General features: G+C 39.2%; 1 protein-coding gene across 2 annotated transcripts in view; it reads left to right on the top strand.

The window, feature by feature from the left end:
• stk26 (serine/threonine kinase 26) overlaps positions 1-17,627 on the top strand; it is a 35,370-nt gene that overhangs the window by 12,775 nt on the left and 4,968 nt on the right. For both annotated transcript variants that reach the window (XR_002292346.2, XM_004079644.4), the window contains exons 2-7: positions 6,945-7,013; positions 7,366-7,527; positions 7,600-7,656; positions 7,793-7,901; positions 10,581-10,738; positions 17,155-17,340. Coding sequence is in view for 1 of the 2 variants with exons in the window: in XM_004079644.4 (XP_004079692.1) it covers positions 6,945-7,013; positions 7,366-7,527; positions 7,600-7,656; positions 7,793-7,901; positions 10,581-10,738; positions 17,155-17,340 (741 nt within the window). In the remaining variant the exon portion in view is untranslated. The remainder of the gene's footprint in view (positions 1-6,944; positions 7,014-7,365; positions 7,528-7,599; positions 7,657-7,792; positions 7,902-10,580; positions 10,739-17,154; positions 17,341-17,627) is intronic.

Below are 17,627 nucleotides of genomic sequence, written 5' to 3'. Positions count from 1 at the left end.
TCTCAGGAGACCACGGACCTCCAGGTCCAAGTCGATTGGTTCAAACAGAGAGCAACATGTGGTTCATATTGCAGACATGTTAGCTTCTAGATTACAAGACAACAACAGTTTGGGGGGTTTGAAAGTAACAAGAAGTCACAAAGTTACGTCATATCTTTTAAATAAATCTGATAATGGACCAAGACTTTCTAAACGTCCTTGCTGTCTTGAACATTGCAAAAATATGATGACTCTCTGTTGTCTGATTATTGTGGGTATTTAAATGGACTCATTGATGCACTTCAGTCCCACAGCCTGTAATGCTGACCATGAAAGCTAAATGACGCAGAAGTTATAATGGAGGGAATAAGTATTTGATAATGGTAGGTTTATTTGAACAGTGAGTTATAGAAAATCACCAAGTCATGCTGCCTATGACCCCCAAGAACACCACCCCCACTGTCAAGCATGGAGGTGGAAGCATTATGGTTTGGGGATGTTTTTCTGCACTGGGCTACTTCACCGTTTGGGCGGAGACCATGTACCATCAAATCCTGAGCCTCCACCAAGAGGCCTAAAATGGGTCATGGATGGGTCTTCCAACAGGATTATGACCCAAAGCTCTCCAGCTGGTCTCAGACCTCAGGCCCATAGACAACCTGAAGCTCCAAGTTGCTAAGCAACAGGCACCAAATCTGAACGATTTAAAAGTCATTTGTAAAGAAGAGTAGACATCAATTCCCCCCAATATATGTAGAAACATGGTCATCAACTACAAGAAAAGCCTAATAGGGTTTTTCCACAAGGTATAAAGCCTTTTTGGCAAGAGGGTTCACATACTTATTTCGCTCAATGAAATGCGAATACGTTCATATAGATTTATTTGTGATTTTCTATCTCTGTCTGTTCAAATAAACCAAACATTAGGATGTCAGACTGTAGATTTATTTTGTTGGTGGGCGAACCTACAGAATCAGGAATTTCCTCCAATGTAGTTGAGAGAAAAATCCAAGCAGGCAAACTGAAACTGAGCTTTCAGGCTAAAGTCAATTCCAGGTTGAGGAGAGAGAGTGCCTGTTTGATGGTTATCGCGGCGACTCAAATGTGAACGGCTGCTTTCAGCGCTTCCTAAATGACTGCAGGCAAAATCGGAGGCAAACGAGCACATTCTCTCTGAATGAGTCGAGTCAAGGTCGCTTACTGTAAAAGAGAAGCTTTTAAAGAAAGACCAGGCTAAAGCATGTGCCTTTATTTACATACACACCTCTGCTAGATGAGGAGACTACAAAGAACATGGTTAATCAATACATTTCCAATGAAACACTTCAATTATTGATATGTGGAATACAACTATTAAATGATTTTTGTTTCAAAGTATTAGTATACAAGATACATTGATGAAAAAAATGATACACTATCCGCAAATGTTCTCAAAAAATGCTAAAGACCAGAAGATGTTCAGTAGGTTTTCTTGAAAAGACTTTAGGATGGAAACGCCCAGACCCCACCTTAAAGCAACTTCTTTTTATATTTTAATGTTATTTGGCGACCCCTGATGGGAGAAGCCGAAAGTGGAAGAAGAAGATGCATCAAATTGACTAATACCATTATAAAATCATTTCAAAAGTAAAAATAATGGAAAATATTAGGCCTGCACAATATACCGCAAATTTATCGTTATCGCAATATCAAGCAGTGCAATATCCATATCGCAAAAGTCAGCAAAAATCGCAATAAATGGTTACCTTAAATGTGCTAATACAATCCTATGGCAGCTTGAAGCATTTAACGAATCAAATAAATCCATTTATGCATTTGACCAATTGGATGGACCCTTTTCCGATGTTGACCAATCAGATGAGCCCTTTTATGTTAGATGTTTGCCTCCTACGTCAATAAGGGTCATTTGGAGTATCATTTTTTTAAACTGTTGCAATGAGATGGTAATGATGTTTTTGGTTGTTTTGCTATTTGTTTATATACCGCAAATTATATCATTATCGCAATATTGATCACTAATATCGCACATCGCAAGTTGTGCTCATATCGTGCAGCCCTAGAAAATATCATTTGAATTGAGGTGCAGTAGGCTATTATTTTATTTTATTTTTTTACTAGAATGTAAAATCGCCAGTGCGTCGCAACGGACAACACACATCAAAAAATAAACAAAACCACTATTAGGGCCGTGTCACACAGCTACTACCTACATTTTCCACATATGAAATCTCTATCTTTCGTGATTCATGCTTGATATACGTTACACATAAGTGTTTCTTTTGTCAGTCGACGATGTGAGCCGACGGGTCTTTACGTGAATTGGGTTTAGAGCTGTTCAAAATTGTGGTTGGCTGATAATTACGCAGTCTATGCCTAATTATTATGTACATCTTGCGCAGTTGTGCGTGACATGCGAGATGCATATGCAAATGTGTATCTTTCTACGACCATTCCACATATGTCTAAAAGACTTTCCAGGCATGTACCACCGATGTATAACTTTTATATCGTGTATCCGTCGCACATTTCACGTTCAAAATACACAATTGACGCACGAATCACTAATGAATTGCATACAAACAGCGCAATAATCATGCATGGTTCAGGTTCTACTTTGATCTACGTGTTCTTTTCGTGGTTTATTTGTACTTCTCCTTTGGTTTTAACATGGGTCAATTGTGATACATCTATGAGAATTTCTTGTTAAGAACCACAACCTTTCTCACTTTTTCCACATATATTCACGTATGACCAATTTCCATCCATGCTATGTGCAAAATGTACATAGTGGCTTTGGCACGGCCTTTACTACCCGAGGTGTGCAAACACGTGACCATACTGTGGGCTAGATTGTTCCAAGAATGTTCCCTTTGGATTCATTGGATGTGGAAAAACAACAGTGTGCTGAACTGTAGGAAACTAAAATGTGAATGGATTTGACGTTCATTCTTGTTTTTAGTTTTTTACAAATATTTCATTTACACTTCATCATCTTGGAAGAAATCCAAGGAATCTGGAAAACTTCACCTGCTCTGTTCAGTACCAGGTATTTCTCTCCGAGTCATACTGGTTGAAGTTTGGCTAAAAAGCGATTTCAGGTCAGTGAATCGGATCTTTCAAAATAAATTAACATCAACTATGAATCATATCAACGAACACAAATTATGATATGAATTAAATTGTTGTTAAAATTAATCTTTACATTCCTAACATTCATAAAACAAATTTTGGTGCAAAGTTGGAATGACGTCAGCCTCTCTACTTTTTTGTTTTGTTTTTAGAGCTGACCTAAATATGTGAGAAAACCACAAGTTTCGTTACTACTTCGCGGACAAATTGATGCATGTGTGGAAGTATGTAGTCTGCAACGAATTTGAAAAGCTGACTCTTTCAAAAGGTGAACTCTGAAAAGGCTGAAGAACGTCAGGAAATGAGGACAGTGTTCTGAGAATATAAAGCATCGAAATAGGTTGATCTGTAAAAGACCAAAAAGATTCGTTTGGTTGCAAATATCAACCCCTCCAACTCTGGATCTTCATCTCCAGTGTTGACGTTCGTGACGAAAACACAAAAAGCAACTTTGCATTGAAATCCAACACTTTACAGTAGTGAAGTGTTTACGGAATTAACATTAACCAACTGATTTATGAAGCAGAAAAAGTAGCTTTGCACAATTATGTGACTCTAAACGTTACTATATCTGTCAGAATTACGCTAACAGCATAAGAGGTAAAAGAGTTAATAGTAGTTCAAAGAACGTGTGTTCCACTATCAAAGAGTGAATTGGTATTGAAGAACAGTTCAGCATGAAATGATTTTGGCTTCCCAGTGGAAATACCTGACTACACTGCTGTCTGCATTCACCTCTAGAACAACGGATCTATTGCATAACCAAGGAGAACAAGTTTGATCAAAGTGCAAGTTTTGACAAGACTTCTTTGTTGGAGTTTGTTCATGAGTGTTTTAATCACAGCAATGAGACTTCACAGTCTGACTCTGACCACTTTTCCACTCTTTTGTTTGGCGAATCGAGCAGGAAGTCATGGAAACGAGTCCATTATCACTTTTCAAGGGTCTAGTCTTGGTTGGGTCCATAAAATATCAGACGGGGATAAGTGTCCTTCCTTTTTGGTGAAAGATATCCCCTTTAAAATAAGCCATAACAGCTGGAAAGTCTGGCTGTAACTGTACACCGCGTTCATACAGCAGCAGCAGCAGCAGCATCGTCACAATCGGGCCTCGGTTCTCCACACCGGATCTCTGTGTTCCTTTGGTGCTTTCCCCTCATCTTTTCCTTCACCTCTGCGCCGGGAGCAGAACCAGCAGACAGTGACGGCTGTGTTTGCTCTCAGGGTGTGGCAGCTTTGTGGGTTCTGCATGTGTTCTTTTTATAGCTCGCAGGGGAAACTCGAGCAGCATCGGAGGAGTATCAGAAGCTGCTTTTCAGCCGTTTGTTTGAGTTTAAGGCAGAACGTTGAGTGTTGAAGTGACACCATTCAAAAGGCTTCAAAGGGGTCAGAAAGTCTTCGTGTTGTTCTGAGTTTGTGACAGATCTCACCAGATGTCTATAGCTAGGACACATGGAACATGTGATGCATTTATCCCATTGTTTTCACACTGGACAAGCATCTACTGTATACAGTTGAAAGATTCTTGGTGCAAATCTGGTGATTCTAGCTCCAGGTTTGTTATTTCAGAGCTTTTTCCGATATAGCAAAGACTTGGTGTCGTAGAATTCTGGCCGAACACAAACCACAATTATTATTTTCAAATGGTTAGCACATCCATATGTCTACCAAATCCGAGTCCCTGATTGGTCAAAGTGTAACTTACGTTCTATTGCCGAAAACAGCCTTAAAAATGTGCTTTATACCTGAGCACGAGTTTTACACGCGAAACGCGCCTTTAGGTAGATTTTTCGTTGTAAGTAGTCGCTTGCTAAATGGGACCAGACCTGAGGACAAATGTTTTGCTGCTGATGTAGCATATGACCTTAATTATTCACTGGGTTTCGTGCATTTCCACCAAAACTATCCCAACAAGCTACAGTTAAACCATGCAGCAACTTTTTCAATGATCTTTATCTGTTTATTGGTCATTGGGAACCCTGCAATGTGTGGACGAAGTGCAAACTGGAGGAAACAGAACCGAGAACTTCTGCCAACTTAAAAATGAATGAAAATGTTTTTATTTTGAAAGATTAAAAAAAAAAAAGGCGTTTTAAAACATTTCTGTTTAAACCAAAGGCTGGTGTTGCGGTTGTGACGGCTGGTTTTCCAAGCTCAACACGCATAAGAGGCGTGTTCTCATAAAGTCACTCCACGTCCTCATCCGTAAAAATGCTGCTTTTTCACAACTGCTGGAGTTTAGGAAACGAGTGTAATCCTCTGAGATAAATGTGTGTCTGTGTTCAGTTCCTGTTATCTTCAACTGTCACACTTGTTTCCTTCTGCAGTTTATGACTTTTCGCTGGCGACACTTTTTTTCTGGCTTGTGTTTCAAGTTTTAGTCTGGAGGAAGTGAGTTCATAGAAACACTTCTGTTTCATTGACTTTTTTATGCATTTAAAATGACTCAAACTAAACAAGTGTCTTTTATCTAAACTTTAACTTCTGTTTTAAAATTTTCACGAAAATAAATGTGTTTGCTTCACCAGCAGATACCACATCAGGTGTTGCAACATCTTAAGCATTTCGATTGGTTCTCCTGTAGGGTTTGTAACACGGTTTGGACTCTGCAAGATATTTGTAAACCAAGACTTTGAGAACAAGAACAAACGTCTTTCTTAGGAAGAACACCAAATATACATTGTTCACTGCAGCAATGAGGAATCGAAAACAAGAGAAAACTGAGAAAAACAAAGTTTTTCCACAAGAGCTAAGGCACACATCTTTTTACGCTAGAACAAAAACAAATATCTGTCAGTGTAAGAAAAAAAGACGTCTCTACTAGTTAGAGGAAGAACAGATGTCTTCCAATATGGTAACAAATTCAATGTCTTTCAATGGGTATACAAGAACAATTGTCTTTACATTCAATATCAAATGTCCATGTGAGAACAAGAATAAATGACTTTTGGTAAGAAAGGAACAACAACCTTTTAATGTTAACAAACAATGTCTTGCCATGCAAGAACAAATGTCTCTCAGGACAAGACATACTTCATAAATCCTAACAGATTTCTTTCAGGGCACAACAAACTTGAGATTTTCTGTAGAACTCTGATAAACCGTCTTATTGTCGGTTGATGTAAAGCAGTACATCAACCGTACTGCAGCACTGACAGAGGACGTATTGTAGATTGGACGAAAGAGGGATAGAAGCTTTTTGTGTCAAACGGGAGAAGTATTTCTAATTATATAAGCGGTTACCTGTGGAATAAAGAGGGGTGAATGGAGGCATTTGTCACGTAAAGGTCAGATCATAAAGCTCAGCCTGGCTTTGGTATTTCTAAAAATGTGGTTCCGCCCCCCACATTAACCACGCCCGCTTTGGATATCTGACACAGTAGTTTTTCCTCAGTTGAGTAACACAACAATGAATGTGTTGGAAAAAGCTGCAGAAACATCCAAGTTCAGCAAGAAGGACTATTTTTGTCTTGAAGCCCTGTGTGCAAGAACAAACGTCTTGCTTCATCTCGAGGATGAACAAAGGTGTTGCAAAGCTAAAAGAGACTAATCAGATTTCCACGCTGGATTTTAAATTCTGCTGTCATAAAACCAAAGAAAACAAAGCTTCAAACCTTTTTAGGATTTGTCTAAAACTCACAAAAGGACAAAGTGTTTGTACTTGAAATGAAACCATTCAATGTGAAAAAGTAAAATGTAAAAATTTCTTACATTTTTTTAATTTTTTGGTAATTGAAAGCTTTCCCACCGTCAACGCCTGCATTTCTGTTGTGTTTTTTTTTTTTTTTATAAACCTGAACTACAGAAATAAATGTGTTGTTTTTTTTTGTCTTCCAGAGTTCTCAGATTGATCCAGAAGAACTTTTCACTAAGTTGGATCGAATTGGAAAAGGATCATTTGGAGAGGTGAGCATATGTTCAGTTTATCTTGTTTTTTGAATCTCATGTCAATATAATGTGTTTTCTCTGTATCTACTGTCATAAATCTATGAATTATTTTTAATAAAGTTCGATCAATCTTTTGTGTTTGTCCTATTTCATTTTCCTAGCCCGCCTTTTTTCAATAGTACTTCATAAGTGTGTTTTTATGCCGATGATACTAGCCTTTTCGTTAAGTCGGTTTTTCAAATGTAATTTAAAAATAAAACGTCTAAAAAAGGAAAGAAATGATTTTTTTTCACTGTTTTTATTTGTTTCTTCATTTGCATCTTTGTCCAGATGTTTTTTTTAAATAAAGCTTGTTTTAACTCCTCTCCAGGTGTTCAAAGGCATCGATAACCGCAGTCAAAGCGTGGTCGCCATCAAGACGATTGACCTGGAGGAGGCTGAGGATGAGATCGAGGACATCCAGCAGGAGATCACGGTGCTCAGTCAGTGCGATAGTCCGTATATCACCAAGTACTTCGGCTCCTACCTGAAGGTAAATGGGGGTTGCCACGGTTCGTACCGTCACCGATTTGCATCCCAACGACCAAACTGACTCCTCTTCCAGGGCAGCAAACTATGGATCATCATGGAGTATCTGGGTGGAGGATCGGCACTGGACTTGGTGAGTGTTGGGATACGCTGGGCCGAACAACAAGCCTCTCGGCTGCCGGGCTTGTTGTGAGAGCGAGGCGCGTTTGAAGCCCCGCCCTGGCGGACCTTCCAGCCTTTGATCTTTGCTCACGCGTACTTGTCTGCAGCTGCGGGCGGGGCCCTTTGACGAGTCTCAGATCGCCACCATGCTGAAGGAGATCCTGAAGGGTCTGGACTACCTGCATTCGGAGAAGAAGATCCACAGAGACATCAAAGGTGCAGAGCAACACTAAACGAAACCAAACGTAGCTGTTGAGGGAGAACAGGAAGTTGATAAACTTCAATGATACCTGTGGAGGATTTGGACTTACAGTGGGGGGGGTTATTTTATTTCAGTTATTTTAATGACAAACACCGAAAAGAAAGGATCAATAAATGTCTTTAGTTTGAAGGTTTTTATTTATATTTAATAGTTGAAGTGTCATTTTTGTTCAACCCCCCCTAAATTTTCTGAGGATGTTCATTTCAATAGTCCCTTCTTTAGAAATATTGCCAAACAGTTCAAATATAAAATGCCAAATTTCAACCAAACTTTATTTTTTCAAATGGATTCATATTTCGAAACTTTTTTTTAGGTATTTTTTTTTCTCCTAAAATAACCAAATTCAGCTAAATAAATGATTCAATTCATCAGTTTTCTTTGCTGCGTTCATCCGTTTTCATCGATTAAAACCAGCTTCTCTCTATCAGTGATGAAAGTCTTCCGGGAATTCCCGGAAATCCGGGTTTTTGAGCAAACCGAACGTACTTTCCGGGAAATAAAGACCTGATCTCTAGGGACAAATCGCTTTCCGGATTAGAAAATGGTCTGAAATCAGCTAATTTTAGCTTTATTTTCTATATTTCTCCGCAGATCGCTTCCTCTATGGTCGTGGCCATCTCTCATCTTCCCGGCCTAATTGACCAATGACGGGACGTTTTAGTTGCTTTCGGATGCGTCGACGGGTCTGATTGGCTCTGTCTGCACCACGTGGTCAGCGTGACTTGCTTCCCTAGAGACCAAAACTGGCGGACCCACGCTAAACTTTCACAAACACACCTGAAGAGTTTGCGATCAAATTTCTGTTAAAATAATGGCAGGCATCGTCATTATTGAGCGTGGTCACGACCTCAGTTGTGAGAAGACGATAAAAAACAAATTGAAGTGGTCTTGGCTGGAAAAAAAAGATTTTTAAGGTAGTGTAGGTCAAATACTTTTTTGTGTAAAATAATCTCAAAACCACATTTTGAAATAATTTCAATTTTAGTTTTGAGTTTCAGTTTTTATTTTGAATACATTTCTCTATCTAATTTATTTGTATTTCCTAATTACCATGATTTAGTTCAGTATAGTTGACATTAATTATAAGTATTTGATGGTTTGGACCCGCACTCCCTTAAAAAATAATGTTTACAATGTTTAGTTTAGTTTGTATGTTTGTTTTGATATTTCCCAGATTACTTAGTATTGGTGTTAAAGAATTGATGTATTATGTTATAGAATTATAGTTTAAAGCAGATCCCATATTTTGATGTAATTATAGTTTGAGAAAACAGTGCAAGTGGATGTTGTACATCAGTCATTTCTAAAGCAGAAATAATGTATAAATAACTGAGCTATTTTCATAGAATATCATAGTTACTGGTGTTCTTTTTGCCATTTGGGGCTTTGATGTTACTATATTTTAGCAATTGTATGTTTTGCAGCTTTAAGGAAAAGCGTAGATTGTAGGATTGTGTTACTTTGAGCAATTTTCCAAATTCTTTTTTAGGACCAGCAAGTCCTTAATGGAGAGTCAAACTAGGGGTTTGAATGACAAATCATGATGCTCCAATTAGTCTTAGTTTCTTGATAAAGAAGTGAATAACTAGCTGCCAGAATGCACCAGAATGCATCTAAGACCACGTATTTTTCCAAAATTTCGCTCTGTGCCCGCCATATCGCTCAAAGAAAAGTTCAGGGATTTTTTCCTTGCCTGACTTTCATCACTGCTCTATTTAAATCCCGGCGTCTTTTTCTTTACGGTTCCCAACGATCAGGAATTTCCTTACTGCAGCGTCGCGGACGCTGATGCTGTAAATGTCTTTACAGGAAGTGATGTCACAACATAACTCTTCAAAAGCTCAAAATATGTCAAGAAAAAGTGATGCATTTCATCTAAAAGCTGTTGAAAACACATTATTTCTAATTTTTTTTTAAGTCATCATAGAAGCAACAGGAGTTAAAAACAAGTTCTGGTCACAAAATAGAACCTTTTGATTCCACTGTTTTGGAATTAATAATTAGCAAAATATTCAGGTTTGTTTTCAAAAGTCCACAGAAAATGTCGATTTCAATGTCATCATCCTCATGAGGATGAAGATTTTCTAAGAGCATGACTCGTCATAAACAGCTTCAAGAAACCCAAAGCTTTTACTTTGACTTCCTGCTACTTCCTTCCTGCTGCAGTTTTGTGGACAGCAGGAAGTCTAGAAAGTTATTACAACTGCTGGAAATATAGGAAACTGTTTTATTTCATCTTTAATTATCAGTGTTTTGAAAATAAAAGTTTTTGTTTTGATTCGGTAAATCCAATGTTGCGTTCAAATACATCAGGGTATCTATTATTAACATTCTTTGTTAAGTTTTATGATGCTTTAAAGATTATTTTCACTTAAACTTATTTCATTTTTTTTATTGGAAACTCTTTGGATTTCTGAATTTCTTGTAGATTTTTTTTTTTTGGTCAAAAATGATCAAATATTTCTGTTGGATGACGACATGCACAGGTTTTCTGTCTCTCTGAAACCCTTAATAAGAATGCAGATGCCAGACAAGCCTCTGTGACCTCTGACCTCTGGAATCCAACGGGAGCTGCGGACTTTTCTCTTTGCCGTGAAAACGTTTTCATCCTCCTCGTCTCGTCTCGTCCACAGCTGCAAACGTCCTGCTGTCCGAACACGGTCAGGTGAAGCTGGCGGACTTCGGCGTGGCAGGTCAGCTGACCGACACGCAGATCAAGAGGGAAACCTTCGTGGGAACGCCGTTCTGGATGGCGCCTGAAGTCATCCAGCAGTCTGCCTACGACTCAAAGGTCAGGCACCCGTTTACTTTACGGCTAACGCCTCCCCCGGGGCCGTCTGACCCCCCCCCCCCTCCCCCACGGGGCTGTTTTTGTTCTGAAAGAGCAAATCTGGGCCGTTTCTAACACAAAGGGAGCCTCCATTTCCCAGAAAACACTGGGCCTCCCTCTCTGAGAACTATTTGTGTGCCACAGATTGGTGAACCAGAAAAGAGGAAGACATTTGCATTTTCTTTTTTAAAGCACAAATCGTTTCAAATATGCAAACAATTCTTCATTTAGGGAAGTTTGAGCCCGCCGTAAACACAGGAAGAACACGGCGAACACACGATCAAATGCTACTTCCCCGTTTGATGCGAGAGCGCTCACACTTGTCCGGTTTGGAGAGCTGATAGTGGAACCATGGCTGAGTCTTTAGAGCAGGCATGTCCAAAGTCCGGCCCGGGGGGGCCAAGTGCAGCTCACATTTAGATTTCATGCAGGTTGCTGTCATAAAATCAATAATATATGAAAAAAAACACACAGTGTTTTAGATGGGATTTGTCAGCTCTCATGCTGAAAAGATCATAAAAACATTTATTAGTGAAATAATTTGAGAAAATACATGAAAAGATGAAAAACAAGCCAAGAAATTCATTGAAATTCCCCCCCGCCTATGTGTGGGTTTTGTTTTTAGCTCTTATAAAGAAAGTTTCCTTCTGTTGGTAATAAATTAAATATACCTTTTTGAAAATGTTGGAATAATTTTTTTTTGCTTGATAATTAAAACACAAATGTACAAATATTTAGTCCATCTTTAACTCATTCAGAAAATAGAGAATATTTGAAGAAAACACGGTATAGACCTATTTTTTTTATGTAAAGTTTTTTGATTTTTTACTTTAAAAAAACAACCTTTAACTCCAATTTTTTTCTCTTCTATAAAATAACTGCTATAGTATAAATGTGTCCATTTTTGCTAATAGTACGTAAACGCCAATTTATGAAATATTTCTAAATAAAACTAATCAAGATGATTTTCTTGTCTAGTCTGTGCATTTTCCTCCCGTCAGTCCACTGCTGAACGTCGACAGAATCCCAGTCCTGAAGCTCTAAAGTTTGTTTGCCCCTCCCCCGTTTGCATGTCGCCGTGGCAACCAGGAGAGCCTGCAGTTGCTCCGGCCTTGGGGGCGGTTTCGTTATTCCCTGAGCGCGCCCGGGTTCGTTTGCATGAGGCAGACGGCCGCCCTGCGGTCGGTGACGTCCCGCCGGCGGACGGCGAGCAACAGGTTTTTCCCGTTGACTGGGATTCCCTCCGCCGGCTCTTTGTCTCTGTATTTTTAGCCGCATTTCAAACACTAACCTGGCTGTTATGGACAAACAATTTAGCCATGAACGAGGATAATGACATTTTTTGAAGCTTTTCTATTGAGGAATGCAAACTAATTTGCTTGTGTTTTGAACCCCTAGTGGTCACCTGGTGAACTGACATGGCTCCAGCTTTATGGGGTACCAGCAAATACTTTTTTTGTTTTTAGTAAACACTCATTTTTATTATAAAGTAAGTTAAAAGCTTCCTTTTAATTGATGTCAACGAGATAAAAAGACCATTTTTGTTGTAAAGTGGAGCCATTTTTGTCATCTTGAATTGGAGCCATCTTTATTGTGTAACAAGCAACCCAGCATTTAGCTGGTGAACTGGCAGCTTGAATGTTTTCAAACCAGCTTCAAACAGGAAGCTATGGTGTGCTAAATGTTCAAGTGTCCTGATTTAACTGTGCATTCTCAGTGTTTTAATCATTTGTGATCTTTTATAGACTCATTGATCACAAACATAATTTCATTTTTTCTTTGACTTTCGAGCCTCTTTTGTTTGCCGTTTTATTATTATTATTGTTATTTTGTTATTATTTTATTTTATTCTGATCTGTTCTTCCTTTCTTTCCTGTTTTAGTTTTTGGTAGAAAATCCAGACGACAAGCGGATTGTTGTCCACGGGGAACGGGATAACGTCCTCTGGCTTTTTTTTGTCGCATTCTGGTGAACAAAGTTTAGAAAAATACAACTAAGATGATGTGACACCAGAATAGAGGCCTGGGTTCATTTTTTTATAAAGCTTTTAGATTCGAATTCCATGAAATCTATGTTTTCCGTCAGTTTGTTGTGTTGCTGATATTAAAGTCAGGGCGTCAGTTTAGCTCAGGCGGTAGAGCAGGTCGCCCAACAACCAAAGGGTTGGCGGTTCCCGCTCTCCCCAGCCAGCTGTCGCCCCCCGAGGGCAGCTAGTCTGCAGTCTGATTGGTCCGTCTACATTTCAATGGCAACCGCTCTCTCCGATCAGGACTGGGCGTGTTAGAAGGCCACACCTTCCACTGAAGGCGGGCTCGGGAGCATCTGTCAGTCAAACGCTTTGAACGTTATTGATGCATCTGATTGGTCAGTTTATAACTTGGAACTACAGCAAAAATATCATGAAAGGATAGGATTAGCAAGAACATGTTTATAAAAGAGCGGTTCTTCTGACCAACAGAATGTCTGAGTATCGGCTGCTTTTATTCTTCTTGGTACTTCCTGTTTGGAACGTGAGGGCGGAGGGGTTGTTCAGTCCGGTTCTCATTTCCCGTCAATGCTGAACCTTATAGAAGGTCTATGGACTGTTGACTCGATGACTGTACCACAAACCCAACAATGGAGATGATCCGAGGCAGCCTTCAAAGCAGCCTGGACCTCCATACCATTGGAGCGTGGAGATCTTGGTTTCCTAACATTTTCTGATGGGATTTTCCCATTTACTAAGGAGCCTAAAGCTTCAGTTTTTATTATCTAACCAATAAAATAAAAGCTTAAAAGACATGAAAGTAGAATCCAAGGTTTCTTTTTTAATATACTCAGTTTAGAAGTTAGAAATGATTGTCAGTTGTGATGTGAAGTTTTAGGAGCTTCTATACGTAGTTATAAAACACCCTAAAAAGGCCGAGTCGCCTCATTCTTTTCCATCAACCGACTGATTCCAGTGGAAATCTCTTCATTGGAACCACGTTTCCATAGATGGTGTCCGTTCAGGTCACCATAACGGCGTTTGGAGCAGCTTTGTTTGACTTTCCACAGCCAGAGGTGCAGGTCAGGCTCACAGTAGGAACATCGGATGATGCAACATCCACACCAAATGGTTTCTGGGTAAACTGAGGCAACATCCTCCTCCTTTTTTTTTTTTTTTTTTTATCCGAGTTTTCAAAATAGGATGGATGAAGTCCAAACCATGTTTGGCTTCAACATAAGCGAGGAAATACTTTACAGCTTCACGGTTTAAACACTTTAATCAAGCAGAAGGGATGAAGATGAACATAAAGGTCGTGTCACACAAAACTTTGCACATTTTCCACATATGACATGTCGTTCTTTCGTGATAATTCATACGTGTTTCTTGCGTTTCTTGCGCAGATGTCCGTCGAGGGTTTCGGCCGATGGGTCTTTACGTGAAGTTTAGTTTTTATCTGTTCCAAATTTTGGGCTGGTTGAAAATGACGCAGTTTATGCGTATTTTGCGTAGTTTATACGTAATTATTGCGTAAATCTTACGCAGTTGTGTTTGATTTTTTTTTTTTTGTGAGATGCATACGGAAATTTGCGGCTTTCCTCGACCAATCCACGTATGTCTGACAGACTTTTCACACCTGTGCCTTTTCATATTGCGTATACGTTTAAATTATCACGTTCAAATTACGTAATTGATGTACGAATCGCAAACTGAGTTTCAAATAAACACGGTTCATGTTCTACGTTGGTTTACGTGTTCGTTGTGTGGTTTATTTGTACTTCAGTTCTGGCCGTTTAAGGTTTATCTTAAAAAAGTGTAGGGAGTAGTGAATATTTTATGTTCAGAACTTCTGGTCCAAATCCCGCCAGTTAAAGTGGTGCGGAGCACTTTTAGAACTTCTTCATGTCTTTGGATCTAAAGCTGCAACAAGTACCTGAAGACTCGGATATTTGCGATATATCCCTGATTAATTCAGTGCAGATCGCTGAGTCGTGAATATTTTTACACATAGTGGGGTGTGGTAAAAAAAAGTAATGTACTTCAGAAAAATTGCAGCAGAATGTTTTATATTAAGTATATAAAGTAAACAAACGAAATGCGCTACTGTCACCGGAAGTTGATGGATTTCCAAAGTAAAGTGTCAGTGAACGTCCTCATTTTTCAAAGTAAAACTATCGAGTTTTTTTCGTAAATAAAAAAAAAAAAGACTACAGTTCAGTTTACTGACATAGGTTCTGAAAAACGGATTTTGGTTAATCATAGTCAACAATTAAAAAATACAAAATGAAAAATATTTCTAATGAGACTTTCTGCTAGCATGAACGTGTCTGCAAAATCTAAAATGTTGGAGTTTTTTGGTTTTTCTTCTAAAAATAGAAAGTCAGCTTATAAAACAGGTCTGTTGGAAAGACTGTTGTAGTTTAGATGAAAGGACAGTCGATGTTTCCTACTTGTTGCCTTTTTATTGAGGTGTTGCTGCGTCTTCATTTACTTTCTTCTTAGCATCGACCCACTTGAACTCCAGTCGGTAAAAGTTTGAGGATGGAAAAACATTTTCCGTTTTTTTTTTTGTTAAACGATCCAAAACATTTACGTTTGTTTTGTTTACTGCTGAAGTTAACCAGGAAGTTGACAGAAAAAGCTATGAGTGTGACGTTATTTAAAGTGGTCAATATCATTTCTTTCTTTCTTTCTTTCCAAATCTTTGTTTTTATACGTTAAGTTGATTCTGATCTCCTGTTCTAAGCAAAGGATGATTAAATACACATTATTTTCATTCATCGCGTTCAAAAGACAAGCGGTGCGTTTGTGTGTAGCCACATGCTGCCATATGGTCGGTGTGTAACTGTAATGGATCTGCAGAGTTGACGTTCTAGCAGTAACCGAGCGTCCTGTGACTCAGCACCATACTGTCTGTCTGTGTGTGTGTGGGTGTGTGTGTCTGTCGGTGTGTGTGGTGAGGGTTTGTGAAGGGTGCCACCGCTACACAACTGTCAGAGTTGAGAAGACTCATTGTTCTGGACTCTTAGGCGTTGATGAAACCTTTTCAGAGTTGCTTCCTCTAGGGTTGTGTGTTGGCAAGACTCTGGGGATTTCCTGCTTTTCTTGGAATCATTTATGAAATATTTGATCAACACGGATTTAAAGGCGCATCGTCAACGAATGGTCTGTTTTCAAACATACGGCACATTGGACTATACGGCACATTAACCGAGACCAGAGTCAGGCATGAATCTGCCAGTCAGTCAGACTGATGTTTACAGGAACTCTAGAACATGTTTGTAACACGCTACAGGTATAACAAACACGTAGCCAGGTTAGAAGCGCTAGCTGGGTCAGGGTATTCACAACGACTGTAACTTCTAAGCTCGTTAGGAGAATCTGCTAAAATAAACGTTACTGTGACTTAGGGCTGTGACGATAACCGCATCACTGCACGTTTTTTTAATTTGAAAGTTCTGCATATGGCGCGTGATTTGAACTATAATAAACACATTAAACACATTCATCTTTGCTGATAATTTACTTTTTCTGCTAGTCCTGTGTGTAGAAAAAGTCTTCATCCTCCACTGCAAGGGAGGGCGGGGCAGCCCATTATACATATTATGGGGGTCCTGACACCATGACTCTTGCTGCTTCATCACAGCGGTGGTAAAAAATCCCACACCGTCACAGCACTACTGTGACTACGCTAACCCCCTAACTTTGTTAGTAACACGCGGTCCAAAACTGCTACGGGTTGGCTGCGTCAGAAGCGTTAGCGTAGTCACAAGGCCTGTAACTCCTAACCTCATTTGCAACACGTAAGAAACAATACTTCTAAAATAAAGTTTGTTTCTCTGACTATGCTAGTTGTTCGTAACAGTCTAAGGCCGAAACAAACTGTGACCACGCTAACCCCAAACCTTGTATAAAAACACTTTTAAAAAAGCATAGCATAGAGTTAGCAGGTTCACAATATCTGTAACTCCTAACCTTGTTTGCAATGCATAAAAAACGATGGATACCGCTAAAACATAATTGTGACTACGCTATCTCCCAAACTTTTTAGTAAAGTTTAAAAACAAAAAATTCAATTCCGACAACCCGATATGTTCGCTAGGCTAGCATGCTAGCATGAGATGGTTCTGGTGCTGAGCTGCTGAAAGAGTCTTGGTGTGCTGAGCTGCCATCTCTTGATTGGGGGTGTAAGTGGAAAAGTCGGACACTGAACTACATTTTGGCGTATAAATAGCTAGTTAAAAATGTTTAAAATCCATACAGGTCTTGCCATTTTTAAAAATCTGATCCAATATAATCTGACTGACTGACAGACTCATGTCTGATCAACACACATTTAAAGTCGCATCGTCAGCGAATGGTCGGTTTTCAAACTGATGATGATGTTTTCTGCTCCTGTGTGTCTCTACAGGCAGACATTTGGTCTTTGGGCATCACGGCCATCGAGCTCGCCAAAGGGGAACCGCCAAACTCAGACATGCATCCCATGCGCGTCCTCTTCCACATCCCCAAGTCTCCTCCTCCCACGCTGAGCGGAGACTTCTCCAAGAGCTTCAAAGAGTTCACCGAGGCGTGCCTCAACAAAGACCCGGCCTTTGTACGCATCCAAGTTACTTTCAATCAAATAGATGATTTTTCCATCCTAAGGAGGTCAAATCGTGCTTTTGTCTTGATACAAATTTATATCTGTACGTCTTCTAAAGTCATATCCAGCTTTTTGTTGTGATAAAAAAGATTTTTAGGTGTTTTGAAGTTTTTAAAGTAACTATAAGAACAACTTAATCATTTATTATTAAAGAAAAAACAGAAATAGTTTTGTTTCATGTGGAGCTTTGGTACCAAATGGAACATTTTGAAACTTTATTTTTAGTTACTTTGCACTCC

Source organism: Oryzias latipes, chromosome 18 (assembly GCF_002234675.1).
Source record: "Oryzias latipes chromosome 18, ASM223467v1".
Lineage (NCBI taxonomy): Eukaryota > Metazoa > Chordata > Actinopteri > Beloniformes > Adrianichthyidae > Oryzias > Oryzias latipes.
The sequence above is the reverse complement of the archived record's forward strand: the minus strand, read 5'-3'. Positions and strand labels throughout refer to the sequence as shown.